The sequence below is a fragment of the Eptatretus burgeri genome, chromosome 16 (assembly GCF_056783735.1).
Source record: "Eptatretus burgeri isolate ZD-2024b chromosome 16, Ebu_testis_v1, whole genome shotgun sequence".
Classification (NCBI taxonomy): domain Eukaryota; kingdom Metazoa; phylum Chordata; class Myxini; order Myxiniformes; family Myxinidae; genus Eptatretus; species Eptatretus burgeri.
In genome coordinates this window covers 32,828,488-32,845,072 of record NC_140976.1, presented here as the reverse complement: position 1 = coordinate 32,845,072, position 16,585 = coordinate 32,828,488, and the positions used below count along the sequence as shown (strand labels likewise).

At 44.9% G+C, this 16,585-nt stretch overlaps 2 protein-coding genes across 7 annotated transcripts in view; both read right to left on the bottom strand.

The window, feature by feature from the left end:
• Positions 1 to 11,266, bottom strand: part of DGCR2 (DiGeorge syndrome critical region gene 2) — a 94,864-nt gene extending 83,598 nt beyond the window's left edge. For 2 of the 6 annotated variants that reach the window (XR_015052334.1, XM_085859382.1), the window contains exons 1-4: positions 9,640 to 9,928; positions 5,065 to 5,091; positions 3,879 to 4,001; positions 1,271 to 1,393 (exon numbers count right to left, since the gene is read on the bottom strand). Coding sequence is in view for 4 of the 6 variants with exons in the window: in XM_085859382.1 (XP_085715508.1) it covers positions 1,271 to 1,393; positions 3,879 to 4,001; positions 5,065 to 5,091; positions 9,640 to 9,694 (328 nt within the window). In the remaining 2 variants the exon portion in view is untranslated. Of the gene's footprint in view, positions 1 to 1,270; positions 1,394 to 3,878; positions 4,002 to 5,064; positions 5,092 to 9,639; positions 9,932 to 10,414 lie in introns of those variants that run through there. The other 4 variants (XM_085859383.1, XM_085859380.1, XM_085859379.1 and 1 more) reach the window with 4 other exon arrangements.
• A 244-nt stretch (positions 11,267 to 11,510) lies between these two features.
• SCFD1 (sec1 family domain containing 1) lies at positions 11,511 to 13,711 on the bottom strand. The gene has a single exon (XM_085859378.1). The coding sequence runs from the start codon at positions 13,694 to 13,696 to the stop codon at positions 11,753 to 11,755; it is 1,944 nt and encodes a 647-aa protein (XP_085715504.1). The 5' UTR covers positions 13,697 to 13,711; the 3' UTR covers positions 11,511 to 11,752.
• Positions 13,712 to 16,585: the final 2,874 nt, after the last annotated feature.

Sequence of the window (16,585 nt, the reverse complement as noted above, 5' to 3'; positions counted from 1 at the left end):
CGCACCTCTGCTTCGGACTTACCATCCCCGGTCACTATTCCTCCCAAATACTCAAACCTATTTCCCTGCCTGATCTCCTTTCCCTCTATCTAACCTGATATTCATTTCTTTTCTCTGCAGCTGTGGTCCGACCCAGATCGTCACCTCGGTCTTCTCCATACTCATCTTCAGCCCATGCTTCCCAAATGCCTCCTTCCACTCCCCCAGTACTTCCTGCATCTCCCGCCCACTCTCCACCACAACAGCCAGATTGTCCAGATACAGCATGCTCCTAAGCTCTCCCTCCTGCTTACCTGATCCATTACCATGATAAACATGAGTGGGCTGAGAACACTTCCCTGTCACCAACCAGTATTTATGCTGAACTCCTCAGACTTCCCAAGACCAACCAAGACTCTTCCCTTCATTCTCTTGTACATCCCTTCCACCAAACTAACTTCTGCTTCTGGCACTCCCATCCATCTCAGTGTCACCATCACCATCTCTCTTGGGACACTGTCGTAGGCCTTCTCCAGGTCCACAAATTCCAATGCCATCTCACTTTGCATCTCCAACCTCTTCTCCACCAGCCGTCTCAGCATGAACATCCCATCCATTGTCCCTCTACCCTTTCTTACAGCCTGCTGCTCTTCTCCAATCTTCATCTCCACCCTCTTCCTTATCCTCCTGTCCAGAATCATCTCCAGCATGTTCATTACATGACTTAGGAGTGCAATGCCTCTGTACTTCCCCAGATCTTGAACATCGCCCTTCCCGTTCCATATCAGCACAATTAACCCTGTCCTCCACTCCTCAGGAATTGAACCCACTCTCATACATACGTTCAAACAGCCTCTTCGTCCAATTGACTCAGACTCCTTCTGCTGCAATTACCATCTCTGTACACACCCCATCAATGACTGGCACTCTTCCCCTCCTCATCCTCTTCAATGCTGTCCGCATTTCATCTTCCGTGATCTCCACCGACTCCATTTTCTCCTCCACATAACACAGTAGCTCCAGCTCACCGTTGCTTCCTTCCTGGTTCAACAGCTCTTTGAAATACCCTTCCCACACCTTAAATACTGTCCCCTTAATGACTTGATACACCAATTCCAACAAGTCATTTTTAAAGTTTGGCTTTCCTTCTGAAAATCAACACCAACACAAATGCATATAATTAAATCCAGAAAAAAATTAAATAAACGCTGAAGTAGGGAATCAAGTTTAGTGCAAGACTGAACTTGAAGATTGAATTCCAACAGCTTGGTGGCACAATTGTACAACATACTGTGGCCTTGGCCAATATGGCTGAAAGATGACGAGTGTGTTCGAGAGTTCTCCGACGGTCCCTGAAGACCTTTCGGAGCCAGCCTGTCTTTGCTCTGGTAGATCCATGTCCCTTCTGTTGGACCTGAAAATATGCATCGTCATGAAAAAAAAGACAAGGGAATGAAGCCAGCATGTCTCAAAGCAGATGGAATTCAGAAAGAACTTTTAAGACTACAAAGAAGGCCAAAATAATCTCTACTTTCTTTCAGCAAAAACTTAAAAAGGGTAAACTGCACTATTTCAAGAGTTCAGAACATCGATAATGGCAAAGCAATAAATATAAAATCCAGACATTAACTTCAGGTTAACAGTTTTATGTGGGGGGAGAGGTAGAGGGTGTGTGTTAGGAAACACTGACATGTCAGGGAAGCGAGTGTGATGCAAAATCATGTCAATACGAGTGCTCAAATTGGGCTCTTATGGAACTGTACCCGAATCAGCATAAAAATGCTGTTTTGCCAAGGCCTTCTTTGAGACAATGGATGAAATCAACAGGACGTACCTGTACATACATACATACATACATACATACGGAGCATGCGCCATGGCGTATCGCTGCGTCCACTTTCCACCGGTACTCCAGATACCGAGCCCATCCCCATCTCTGAGGGATACGACATTCCATGCACCCACCCACCCCGAAGGGACCACCTCATGTAAACCCGAGGAGACGCCATCCGGTGGATGACGCCTCAGCACCACCCCACCACACACCCCCTTTGTGTGCTTTTGTGGAGTGGTGTTTTTGTGGTGGCCAGAGTGCAAATCCTGCCACCAACCTCCTAGTAATGGTAACCCACTGCAGGACAACGTCCACAGACGCAGTTGGGCACCAGATATGGATGGCCATTGTCTCACAAGGAGCTCCTCCACCCTTTGACAGGTTTAGTTTTTAGTCCTGCTGGGTGTCCATATCCAAACACCCTCCTCACTAGGAGGACCTGGTTGAAGGAGCCGTTTAGTCACCAACACAGGTAATTTAACCGCCATGGGAAAAAACAAAGATAAGCTGACTTTCCGCGCATTCACCCTTCGTCAGAGCAAAAGAGAGACAAAGCTCCGATGAAGGGTTAACACCCAAAAAGTCAGCTTATATTTGCTTCCCATAGTGCTTTGAGTACCTCTACCATTGTCCTGCTGATTTCATCCATTGTACTACCCAGACCGCCGATGCAGATAGACACTAGCTTTCACCGAGACCAGTACTGTACTTCATTCTTATTTGAGACAACAGGTTTAACTCGATCAATGAACTTCCCAAACTAGATCTCCACAATGGCTCCTCTTCTGTTGTAGAACTAGTAATGGCTGAGTTGAAGGAAGAGAAGCAAACCCTTGCACTAAAGCCTTATCATGAGGGATGCCAATCATTGAGAACGTATTGGACTACAGATCGTCACCACGTCACCCAACATAAGTTCAGAGGAATGAGAATAAAGTTTTCCATGAAGCACCTCGCCTTGTGTACCCACAAGCCAGGGATGTGGTACTTAGCAGGTCCACACTACTTTCATCAAGACTAAAGTGCTTCATGGCGACTCTTGATCACGTGATGGCCAAATGAGAAAGTAGAATCACACTTACGAGACACATCGACATGCCAAGGATAAACACACAAGCATACTTGCAGCCAGAAACTTTAATCAAAGTTAAGCTCTTGCATTTATCAAAGGAAAAGGGTCACAATGGTACATAAGAAATATTTAGTTGGATTTTTGTATTACAATCCCTTTGGGGTGGGTGAATGATAAAAGAGGGACTGATCAGGAATAAGGGCAAAAGAAATAATCAAAACCGTTTTCATGAGGATGGTGCATTTTTTTATTTAATTGAAACTGGAACAAATTTTTGTTCTCAGGCTTAATAACACAAGGTAGATTCCGAGAGCAACCGAGGATAAATCAAGCAGTGGTAATGACCTCCGCAACTGAAGGTGGACAGAGGTTATGTTTTCACCACTGTCTGTCTGTCTGTTAGCAGGATATCTCAAAACGTTGTGAACGGATGCAGATGAAATTTGGTGACAGTGAGGGTGTGTGTGAGATAAGGGAGAATTGATTGGATTTTGGGGACGATCAAGATCCAGATCCGAGAATTATAAAACTGGTTCGTCACCATTGAGAGATGAGGCAAAAACAATATATACATATATAATATAAACAGGACATCTCAAAAAGTTGTGGACGAGTTATGACAAAACAAGGTGGGCGAGTTGGTTAGGTGACAAAAACAAGCCGATTCGAATTTGGTTATGGTTCGAATCCAGATCCGGTCTATCAATGGGATACAAAACGTAAACTGTTCACCCCGGCGGAGATACGCGCTCCACCGAGTGCCCGTTCTAGTTTGATACGAGTTGATAATAAATGATGCCTCGTCTGCAAATGCAAAGGTTAATTTTTAAAAAGGGGAAAAAATGAGTTCCAGAAGAGAAGCTCACAGAAAGCAAGTGAAACCAAAATGCATTCCACATTTTTTTTTCAATTAAATAATAGCCCTCATCAATGATTCCTCAATATTTTAATCGATTCATAAAATAAACATTACGCATTGCCTTCTCTTCAAACCTTTGCAATCAAGTTCATCGCTTCCGTCTTCACAAGATGGCCGTCCATCACAGTACAAGTTCAGAGGAATGCACTTGATGTTACCACCCCAACAGGCGAACTGGCCCTCTGGGCAAGAGGCTTCTAAAGCACAAAGGCACAAACGCAAGGAAGACAAACAAATCGGAGGGTTGTAACTTCTGCAAGAATCAAAGGAAAGCCAAGTACATTGCAATATTAAAATAAAAATATATTAATCGTTGAGACGACAGCTGCGTGCAAATGATGAATCACAAAACAACCTTTTGAAAATATATTATAATGGACGATGCAACCCCATCTCCGATGCCTGCACTCGCCACCCCATCTCCGATGCCTGCACTCGCCACCCCATCTCCGATGCCTGCACTCGCCACCCCATCTCCGATGCCTGCACTCACGACACCATCGCCACTACCTGCATAAATGGACATAAACTCATGCATGATCCAACATGTGAGAATGTCGTAAGTGCAGGCATCGGAGATGGGGTGGCGAGTGCAGGCAGTGGCGATGGGGTAGCACCTTCCATTCATGTCCCATGAAAGGGACATGAACCAACATGCATGAACAGACATGACAGACCAATTGCTTAACCCCACTTTTTGCTTCACATGCACGGAGTGGAAACAACAAACAATAAGCACTTGTTGCGTTTTGCAGTAAAGAGCTCCTAAACTTCCACGTGAACTCTACAATATCTCGCGAGATCTTTCTGACGTATCAAGCACATACATTTAAGACTAACAGCGAGCAGTAGTGGCTCTTATAATTCTAACTTACAATTAAGCAGTGGATGGTTGACTTGATAGTGCAGTGAGCAATAGAAGCAGTTGCAATAAATTTACAAGGATGGCAATTATGAAGAAGAGGACAAAGTAAGAGCAGAACTTGATATTACAAGTTCGGTGAAACACAGTGATGCTAAGAACCTGTGCTTTGTTTAGCACCTGTGAAAGAATACCCCTCAATTTTAACGCAAAACAATTCAAAATGTTCTTGAAGACATTTTCACAAAGTTTCCAAAAAATTCCACTTTTATAAAAAAATATTTCATTAATAACATGAACAAAATGGCAAGCAATTTTCAGGTGCATGATTGATGTATAATGCATTCCTATACCTATACCTATAAGGCATTCCTATACAAAAGATAGGTCTTACTCACCAGCAGAACCACTTGCAGCAGCACGGCCTGGAAGCAAAAAAATAAAAAGACAATGCGTTAAACATTCAAATTTTTATGCGAAGAACATGCCAGCTCCAAAGATATCCGTGAATGCATGATGGTCGATTATGGTTATGGTCCAGCCTCAAAATCTACAGGAGCCAAATGGGTGGCCAGCTATAAATGTGGGAGTCCCACAAATATGAACACAGGTAAGGAAAAGCTAGCTGTTGTGACCAACTCACAAATTGTTACCAAGATCAAAGCCACCTTATGGTCACCAAAATATCTACAGAATTTGAATTTTCAAACGTCAATATTTTCACACTCAGGTCTCAGCAATCGGTGTCTCCTGAAATCTCAGTGCTCACGATCGACAATTCGGCCTGGTATCATGTCACGAGCGTCTTGAACTGGTGAATGCAGATTCAGCAGACCCACTGCTCACATGGTAACTGTTGACAAAATGTGGCCTCTTCCTGGGCTCCTAAACCCTAAATGGATTCCAGCGCAAGCGATCAGCAACACCAAATACATTTCTCACCCACAAGATCATTGCCAAAATTTTCTAGGATGCAGAGATTGCTGCTGCTTCACCATAAGCCTCACAAAACAAAATGCCTTCAAGAGTCCAGACACATATGTTGCAGTTATTGCCATTCCCTTAAACTAGAACCCGACTGGAAATCTGCATTTCCGAGCCTGCATCATGTCATATCTGCTCTCAGACCCAAAATATGTCCAGCTCGGATTGGCTTCCATGTCTTCACGGTCTGAGTCCACAAGTTCTTTCCATGGCAAAGGCAAGAAGAAAGCTTTCACAGTCGATGCTTTTGTGGAGTTATGAACCAATTTAGAATTACAACAATAGACAGCTTCATGACTCGTACAATTACTTTGTCATTTGTAAGGGCAGACATCAAAAATGTCAACGACGCATGATGCAACGTTTCCTCTTCATCATCGGAGCACGGCACACTCCCTATAAAGGACACCCTCTCTCAACATTGGAATTGTGAGTCATCAGGCTGCGAATCACAGGAGATCCATAAAGCAATTGATTAATGTGCACCGTCTTCAAGCGGCCACCGATGGGAGGTGAAAGATGATGAACTAATTACTGCTTGCGGGCGACTTGAATGCAGCTGCAGGGATGCTTTTGCACCAAGTATAGTGTTGCCTGCATGACTGGGCAATGTCAAGCATGGACACTTTATATATTCATACTCAGTTGGCTTGTATCAAGCTCATGCAAACTTATGGAATGTATCAATGCCATAGCAACTGTGGTTCAGAATTGTCACAAGAGAATTGTGACGATTTTGATGAAGATGCTCAACATGCCATTGATGTTTAATATTGTAGCAATGCACTCTTCATGCGCACAATTGGTGGAGTAAACGTTTCACACAAACAGAACCACCATTGAACATGTGATGATAGTGGAATGAGAACTCCGTATGACACATCTCAGGTTTGCACATGACACCGCGGCACGTGGATTTGTATACAGTGTGGGAGCTGCTGCCTACGCAGCAACAACACTCTGATGGCAAGCAGCGTCACCCAGCATCAAGGAATATCCGAGTGGAACAGGACACTTGCTACCCACAATTTAGGCAGAGATTTGAAATTTGTTCAGGGTCTCGGCGATAATTAACCGACTTTGTGAAAGACACCGGAGGATCTTCAACGTCCAGCAATTCATGCTACAAATATTTTTAGCCCCGCGATTAAAACGAGAATGGCACTTGGTAGAGCACACACCTCCGCCACGCAATGCCTGATCCACAAGAACATAGCGGGCCCAATACATTTTTGAGATATCATGCTATATATCGTTCTGACCCGATCTCTCAATAGTGAAGAATCACTTTAAAAATTAAATAATTATCGTTTTCAGATCTTCACCAAAATCAAATCAATTCGTCCTTGCAACACACCCGACATGTCCACCAAGTTTCGTCGGAATCCCAACACAACTTTTTGAAATATCATGGCATATGTTGTTTTAAGCCCGATCTCTCAATGGTGAAGAATCATTTTTTTTAATTATCGGATCCGGATTCGGATCTTCACCAAAATTGAATGAATTCTTCCTTGCCACACACCCAATGTGTCGACCAAGTTTCGTCATAATCTGTCCACAACTTTTTGATATCATACTATATATCATTTTTGGCTCGATCTCTGGATGGTGAAGAATCACTTAAATTCTAGTAGCCGGATCCGGATCTTCACCAAAATCTAATCAATTCGGCCTCGTCACACACCCAACCTGTTCACCCAAGTTCCATGGGATCCGTCCACAACTTTTTGAGATATCCTCTACACAAACAAACAAACAGACAGAAAGGAGTAAAAACAAAACCTCCTTCACCTTCACTGGTGGAGGTAACTTGAAGGGCACTCGGTAGAGCGCATACCTCCACCCACGTAATGCCTGATCCAAGAGAGCATATAGGGCCCAATACATTTTTGAAATACCATGCTATCCAGTACTATATCGTTTTTGGCCCTATCTCTCAATGGTCAAGAATCACTTTGAAAATTAAATAATTCTCGTATCCAGATCCAGATTTGGATCTTCACCAAAATCGAATCAATTCATCTTTGCCACACACACAACCTATCCAACAACTTTCATCCGAATCCCTCCACAACTTTTTGAGATATCCTGCAAACAAACAAATGAAATTGCTCGTTGAGCAAGGAATTGCCGGAATAACTTTCTCATGTCTCCATGATCCCTGAAAAAACAAAAACATGGAAATCAATTTGGTTCTTACTAGTCGATAGTGCTACTGTTTAATGAGTTATAGCACTTAGTTTGGTCATGATCATAACTTGGAAGTCAATCGCACTTGAAATGGCGTTTTTAATCGCAATTTTAAAGTTTTGACCCGACCCCCCCCCCCCCCCGGTGACATTCGACCCCCAACAGCGAAGAAGGGTGTTGGTGTGACACCCCAATGAGACATATGGTTGGATGCAGAATTGGAAGATGCACATTTTGGATTTGGTTTGAAGTCAATACGACCATTTTAGCGGACGTTATTGCGAAAATAAGAATTTCGGTGACCTTGACCTTTGACCTAAATTCATCAAAAACGACAAGTGTCTAAGTTGGACCATGGCCGATGTCTGTACCCACTTTGGTCATGATCGCTGAAACGGTGGGGCTGCTACAGGGTAAACAAACGACAAGTGTCTAAGTTGGACCATGGCCGATGTCTGTACCCACTTTGGTCATGATCGCTGAAACGGTGGGGCTGCTACAGGGTAAACAAACACACAAACAGACAGACAGAAACACAGAATGACACACACAACCAAACAACATAATTGCCGAAATCCGAAGGATTCCAGAAATTAACAAACAGACAGAAAGGGGTGAAAACTTAACCTCCTCCACCTTAGGTGGCGGAGGTAATTTTCAAGGTGCAATGGATTGCCCAGGGAGAGTTGATCTTGCGAGTCTCCTGACGTCACATGCGGTATATCTGTAATCTAGTCTCCCCATCAACATAGCTTCAAGGCCTGGGAGGTGACAACCTGAAACGCAGTATCCCGATCCACACCAAGAGTGGACCAATAAAATGCCCCTCACAGGCCACCCAAGGACGTTCCTGCACCATAAAAATCGGAATCGGACCATCGAAGCTCGTTTGGCCCCTGTTCTCCGATAATGGGTCCACGTACTGTTGTACAAGGGAGAATAATTTTGGTACCCGGGGTTGTTAAAGTCGCGTTTTTGTTGTTGACTTGTGGTTAATGCAAGCCAATGCATCAGCACCAAGGTTTTGGATCCTACACATCCCCTAACCTAGTTTGAAATAACACGAAGGTACAAAACTTTATTTCGATTTTTTTTTTTTTTTTGGCTGAGTGGTTAGCCTTTGAATTTGCACTTTTTATGTCGTTTCCTTTGAATAGATCAGATTCATAATTTATTCATTCCTAATACAACCTGCGGCTGCTGGTTGCATCATTTCTGGGATCACGGCTGTGTCACTGATGCAGTGCCCCTGTCACCAGTAAGCTGGTACTCATTTTTCCAACCTCAGAAGGATGACAGGCTGAGTCGACCCACCTGGTGTTAATTCAATGGTTAAAAACAAAACAGAGGCTTGAACTGAAGACCACAAGATCTAAAGCCACCAGCTACCTGAACCGTTAAACCAACACCAGGTTTAGATTTACAACATACCGGTATGATCCCTTCCGGGGAACTTCTCAGCCCATCAAAGCCTACTTTGTTTGGTATGACTCGGACAGGATTTGAACCACCGACCTCCCAGACTCAGAGAGGACGCTCGAGCACCGAGGCTGGTAGAGATCGACCGACGACAAGACCGGAAGTTATTGAACTTTGAGCATGGCTCACTTTTCGGCCTTCTTCCGTGCTTCGTAAACACAAACACAACATACTGCGGGGCTTCATGCGGAGAATAGGTCACCAAGCTGTGGTGAAATAGGCCGCACCACGGTTTCCATTAACCGAGCTCCTCTAACAACGAGGAGTCCATTGCACAAGGGAAATGTGAGTGCGACCCGCTCTGGTGCCAAACGTACCCACAGAGCAGGCGACGAGAGTGAGGCCCAGCACAACGAGCGTGTGCGACGGCATCAGGACCTTCGCTGGACGACCAGCACTCGGGAAGCATAGCCGTCCGTCGGCACGGGAGAGCTGCCTCGTCTGTCTCGACCGATCCCCGACTGTCTAACGAACTGACCGACTTTCTGCACCCGACAACCGTCTATTCCGATGGCAACACCGACGGCCTTTCAGACCGCCAGGAGCCTGCTCGTACACTGGGCCTCAACGTTGCTATGGGAAGACTAGATCTGCGAGCGTCCAGCAGAGGGAGTTCGCTCGTCTCCCTCTTCGCGGCTACTTCGGCCTTAACGGGTCCCTCTTGGGTGTCAGTGAATTCGTAATGTGCCCCGACCTCGGTGGTGATGATCAGGGACCGTTCATTACTCCATCCCCGACGTACCTCACAGGCCGTGTAGTACCGGTTTATTGATGTAGAGGTTACCTGAGTGTATAATACACCGTACGGCATGCACTATGTCTAGTACACCGTACGGTTCGTTACTAATCTCAGGCATGGCCTGACATCGTGCCACCGATGGGAAAAAAAAAGTCTTCATAAACAACCGCAAGAGTTAATTTTCATCCAGCCACCATGTTGGAGGAAAAACACACCATCTACCAATTACGTACCACCAAGGCCTTTCATTACACCACCACCACAGCCTATTTTCTTCATGATTAAAGAAAAATGAATGAGGTTCATGGGAGTACCTTCGATTACTACCTGCAGAAGAGATTGGAAATCATCACCTTTATTCGAGGAGCCAATGAGCACGACCTTTATAGCAGCAGCAATTACTCCCCCCTCCTTGTGGGCCAGATAATGTTTTCGTCCAAAGTCATTCACAAGCCGGCTGGCCAGGCATGACGTTCGACCAACGGTGATTTTTGGTGAGAATTTGTAACTTGTTCATGGTGCCGGAGACGAGTCGAAGGAGACGGTGGGATCTTTAACCTTCACCAACAAAATGATGGCAGATGGGGCACCCAGCTTAACATCCCTCAGGAGGGATGTTATGATGCTCAACATCCCGACGCACTTCATGATCCAACACTCTGCTGGCAGCGTCCCGATCCAGTAGTTTCCGTCGAGTCAGGAATCACTCAGCTGACATTTCAAGATCACAAACAAAAGGCAGATCACGTTTCCTCCCAAGGCCGATGTTTTGCTACTCTTTATACCATATGCAAACAGAATGCTTTGGGGTGGTTACGTCTTCCCTTTGTGACACAATTGTTCATGTTTTGCTTTATATGGAGGACAAAGAGGACCACACCAGGTCCAGGTATACACACCTCCATTCAGGAACACAAAGGACAACAACACAAACAGTTTCCATCACTGTAGAATCAATTTGTCATACTGGGGAGTGGGCAGGCATTTGTACATTCACCAATGAAGGGGAAAAAAATAAAAACCAAATGTGATGGAAGCATTCTACGACAGTCCATGCAATGCAGTCCAGTCCACCAACACTACCCAGTTGATAATCACAAGTTCTTCCTCAATGTGAGTGTTGAAGGTCATTCCATCAGTATTAATAACGACTACGTGCGTGCAAACAGAGGACCATATAAATACACTTTGTCCAATGGTGCAGAGAGAGAGATAGCGAGAGAGATATAGCGAGAGAGAGAGAGAGAGAGAGATAGCGAGAGAGAGAGAGAGATAGCGAGAGAGAGATAGCGAGAGCGAGAGAGATAGCGAGAGAGAGATATAGCGAGAGCGAGATATAGCGAGAGCAAGAGCGAGAGAGAGAGAGCGAGAGAGAGAGAGCGAGAGAGAGAGAGCGAGACAGACCCTGAGTCACAAAAATGACAAAATAACCATCATCATCAAAATGGCTGTTGATCAATGTACTTTGCCATTTTATCAAACCTCTGTTGAACTCCATTCCACACCTTCTTTGCTTCTTACAATTCCACCGATCGTTAAACGATCACCAAATCCAACATCAGCTGAGCGAGTGAGTTCACAACAAACAAGACTTCGTCCAAACATCTTATGAAGTTTATAATGCAATTGGTGCCAAATTTACAGTGGTGGGGAGAGGGAGGGGGTGAAAAGATTCCGAGCAATCAAATCCTTCAAGCATCTGCACCGAGTCGTGCCAACTGGGCGAGGAACTGTTCAGAGGTGACAAGGTCACTACAACCGTACACAACGCGGCGTCCGGGTTTACTTCGACCGTACTCCACCACGTTCTGATACTCCGTGTAAGTACCACCACCCACCACCACGACCACAGCCTCCTGGAATGGAGTTTTTGCCCTCGAGATGTTCGGTTCGTTTCCATGGATCAGCTTTGGGTCAAAATACCGGAATTTCTCGGTCTCCGGTCCACCCTTCATCTCCATCAGATTATCGAGCAGGTAGGTAATTGGAAGTTTGTGCTTTTTGAGCACCAAGTTCTTCACACCTTCCATGACAAACTGGGATCCGGTATTCACAAGACGTGAAAACATACCGATCGTGCTGGTCCCCCCTCCACCGCAGGTGCTCGGCGCCGCAGCCTTCTGGGACAAAGACTTCCATCTCCTAATATAGCGGAAGGGTGCGGGATCACAGCCAGCGAGACGCAACGACTGCTCCAGCTGCTCCAGCTCCGCCTCGGGTATATACAAGTTGGACAAGTAGTAGATGATGAACAATCGCATCTTGTCTTCAGCTTTTCCCGCCTCGGGATCTTCGACTATGTCAGAAATCGGTTTTTCCAAACCGGCTTTTGCCATGATCTTCTCCTCGCATTCAAAGTAGAGGTCCAGTTTGCGTGCTTTGATCCGTTCCAGAAGAGCAGTCGCGAGGTTAGTGTGGATGTCGATGAGCCGTTTCTTCTCCAGGAGATCGGGAAGAGAACTCACTGCAGATGTGAGGCGGGCACTGTTGTCACTGATAAGACCCATGGTCGTGTCGTCCTCACCGTCAAAGCCCAAACTCCCCTTGAGTCGTTTCACGTCCTCTTCTTGGGCACGGTACGAGTCCAGTTCTTGTTGAATCGCATCAGCCACCTCAGGGAAAAGGCTGAACTTGTGTTGTTGCCAGAAGCGGTCGTTCTGACCGAGGTCGTAAGTGGTGCGGGAGCGAGCTCGAGCACGCGCCGAGGGCACCTCCGCTCGGCCGGGTCCGCCGTCGGGCAGAGTCACCCTGTTCAGCTGAAGATCCATGGTGTCGTGCACCAACGCTTGGTACGTCCAGCTGTGGTGCAGCGGATTGGCCAAGTCGACGGCTCGATCGGCCAAAAACAGCAACGGTCTCTGGAAGCTCAGCTGCGCCGCAGACAGTCCGTCGGACGGCGACGACGTCGACGTGAACAAGCTGCTGCGGGCATCTCGCAGGTTCTCTCGGAGACGTTTGTCCAGCTTCTCGGCCACCATCTCGGCGGCGTTACCACGTGGGCAGCGAATGATGGGCACCGCGCCGAGGGTCACAAAGAAGCAAAACAGACCGTCGGCCATTGTATCCGTGGCAACGGCGATGTCCGAATCGCGGGCGTCTGCGCGGTTCAGCTCGTGGAAGGAAGCGGCGTGCCGGGCGCGGAGCACGAAGAGGTCATCCTCGAGACAAACGAAGTCGAGGTGCTGGTCGAACACCTTGCTCACGCGGTTCACGGCACCTGCCTGCAGAGCCGCGCCGGCCATCTCTTCCAACTGGCCACGGGGCACGGCCGAGAGAAAGTTGAAGTGGTACGAGTCGTACAGGTGTCCCCTGAGATCCTGGCAGATACGTTCGACGTTCTCCGAACTTGGAGCGACGAGATACACGGCGGGCACGTCGGGGATGGCGTCCCGCTCCGAATGAAGCAACAAATGAAGGGTCACACCGAGCTCTCGGAGCTCCCTCACGTTCAACAAGGGCGAAATAACATCTTGGCCCGCGCGATCGTACACCAGGACCTTCCAAACGGGCTCCGACGACGCGCTCTTGCCCACGGGGACGTTCATGTTGAGGAAACGCCGCACGGCCGCCGCCTGCTTCTCCCGAACAGCCGCCATCGTCGCGTGGCAGAGCGATCGGTCGATTGCCGAGTGCATCGATTTTAGCGTGTGGGGGGAAAAAAAAAAAAAAAAAAAAAGAGAAAACCCGTCTCTGATGTCGTCATCTAATTTATTATCGTTATTATTACTACAACCGGTTGAGTTTTCCACCGACTGTGATTCTACGTACTTGGTGCGTTTAAAGTGAAAAAAATCTACTGAGCTGAAAAAACCAACCCGAACGTCGTGCCCATTCGATAATACACCGCCTCAAATACTCTCGTTATTTCCGCACCACGACGCTGCAAGTGCAGGAGCCAAATAGCCGGAAATAAGATAAATAAATAATGAGTGTAGGAAATTTTAAGGCAGGTTGTCTGTAAGTAGCATGTTCACGCGTAACCAAACAAAAGTCAACCAACTACGAACAAACTTGGTTATTTGGCTCGAAGTGAAAGGTCAAGGATGAGAATCCAGCCCTGTTAGTTTCCTGTCTCTGTTAATTATCTCACACTTTCCTCAACAGGTCGCGAGGAATTGGATGACGAATAATAGTCCATTGTCACTGAGATGGGAAGAAACGGTGTGTGTGTGTGTGTGTGTGTGTGTGTGTGTGTGTGTGTGTGTGTGTGTGTGTGTGTGTGTGTGTGTGTGTATACACACCGCGTGTAAGTGCGTGCACGTGAAAGTTTGTGTTGTTGACTGCTACCTGCTCACGTGGTTGGGTTTCAGATGCAATGGAGGGACCGACCAGGTCTTAAAGTATCCACCTCTATTTGTGTCTGTGTGTATGTAACATTTCTGTATTTCACATGTGCAACATGTCACGTATGATATGTGTATATAACATGTGCAGCATGTCACATCTATGTGTATATAACGTGTGCAACATGTCACGTATTATATGTGTATTGCACATGTGCAACATGTCACATATATGTGTATAACGTGTGCAACATGTCACATATATGTGTATATAACATGTGAAACCTGTCACATATGATATGTGTATTTCACATTTGCAACATGTCACGTATGATATGTGTATAGAACATGTGCAACATGTCATGTATAATATGTGTAAATAACATGTGCAGCATGTTGCATATAATATGAATGTGTAACATGCAATATGTCACGTATAATATGTGTGCATAACATGTGCAATATGTCGCATATAATGTGTATATAACATACATGTGAAACATATCACGTATGTGTGCATGTAACGTGCAACACGTCACATTTAATATGTGTATATAACATACATGTGTAACATGTCATGTATAATATGCATGTATATAACTTGTGCAATGTCACATATAATGTGTGTATATAACATGCAATATATTATGTATAATTGTATACAACATGTGCAACGTCATGCATAATGTGTATATAACATGTGCAACATGTCATTTATGTGTGTATATAACATGAGCAACATATCATGTTTAATATGTGTGTATACCATGTGCAATATGTCGCGTACAATGGGTATATAAATAACATACATGTGCAACATGTCATGTGTGTATATAACATGAGCAACATATCATGTTTAATATGTGTATATAACATACATGTACAAGATGTCACATATATTGTGTTGCAAAAACATGTGCCATATGTCACGTATAATTGTATATAACATGTGCACATGTCACGTATAATATGTGTGTATATAACATGTGCAACATGTCACGTATAATATGTGTGTATATAACATGTGCCATATGTCACGTATAATTGTATATAATATGTGCAACATGTCACGTATAATGTGTGTATAGCATGTGCAATATGTCACGTACAATGTGTATATAAATAACATACATGTGCAACATGTCATTTATGTGTGTATATAACATGAGCAACATATCATGTTTAATATGTGTATATAACATACATGTGCAAGATGTCACATATAATATGTGTTTATATAACATGTGCCATATGTCACGTATAATTGTATATAACATGTGCAACATGTCACGTATAATGTGTGTATATAACATGTGCCATATGTCACGTATAATTGTATATAACATGTGCAACATGTCACGTATAATATGTGTGCGTGCAATATGTCACGTATAATGTGTATATAACATGTGCAATATGTCATGTATAATATGTGTATACATATGTTAATGGGTATGGGAAAAAAAGTCTGAAAAAGCAGACGACAGACGGTGGGACGGCAAACTTATAGTCCCCTCCAGTAAAACTGGTAGGGGACCATTAACATGGTGGACCACGGGAAGGTTGTCATCTCCCACTCCGACAGGTTTGGTGCATGACAAGGACGAACTGATTAAACTTTAATGAAGATCTGGATCCGGATACTGGAATTAAGCATGATTCTTCACCATCGGGAGGGTACCTTTGAGCCTTTGCATTACTTTTTACAATATTAAGACCAATATGGCTTTGTCTGATCCAATAACAGTTTGAACTAGAGGGGGAGCACTCGGGAGAGTGCAAAACCTCCGCCGCAAATACTGCTGGGTCACTCAAGTGAACCTTATATCTTATTCATTAAATATGATGTCAACAGTGCTGAGAGTTATAGTTCTTTTCTCCAACATTTTTTTTTTGGGGGGGGGGTTGGAAATCACTTAAAACATGTAAAAATGCAAAAAAAAAAATCGAAAGTTTGTTGAAAAAAAAAGTTGCAAAAAGTTTTTTTTCTCCAACAATTTTTTTTGGGGGGGTTGGAAATCACTTAAAACATGTAGAAATGAAAAAAAAATTTTCTCTAACTATTTTTTTTGGGGGGGGGAGCAAGTCCAAAATATTATGGCATGATCTTTGGACCATACCTAACCCCCCCCCCCCACCAAGTTTCGTCGAAATCCATCGAGGAGTTTTTCCGTAATACTGTTCACAAACAAACAAACAAACAAACAAACAAAAAGTGGTGAAAACAGTAACCTCCATCCA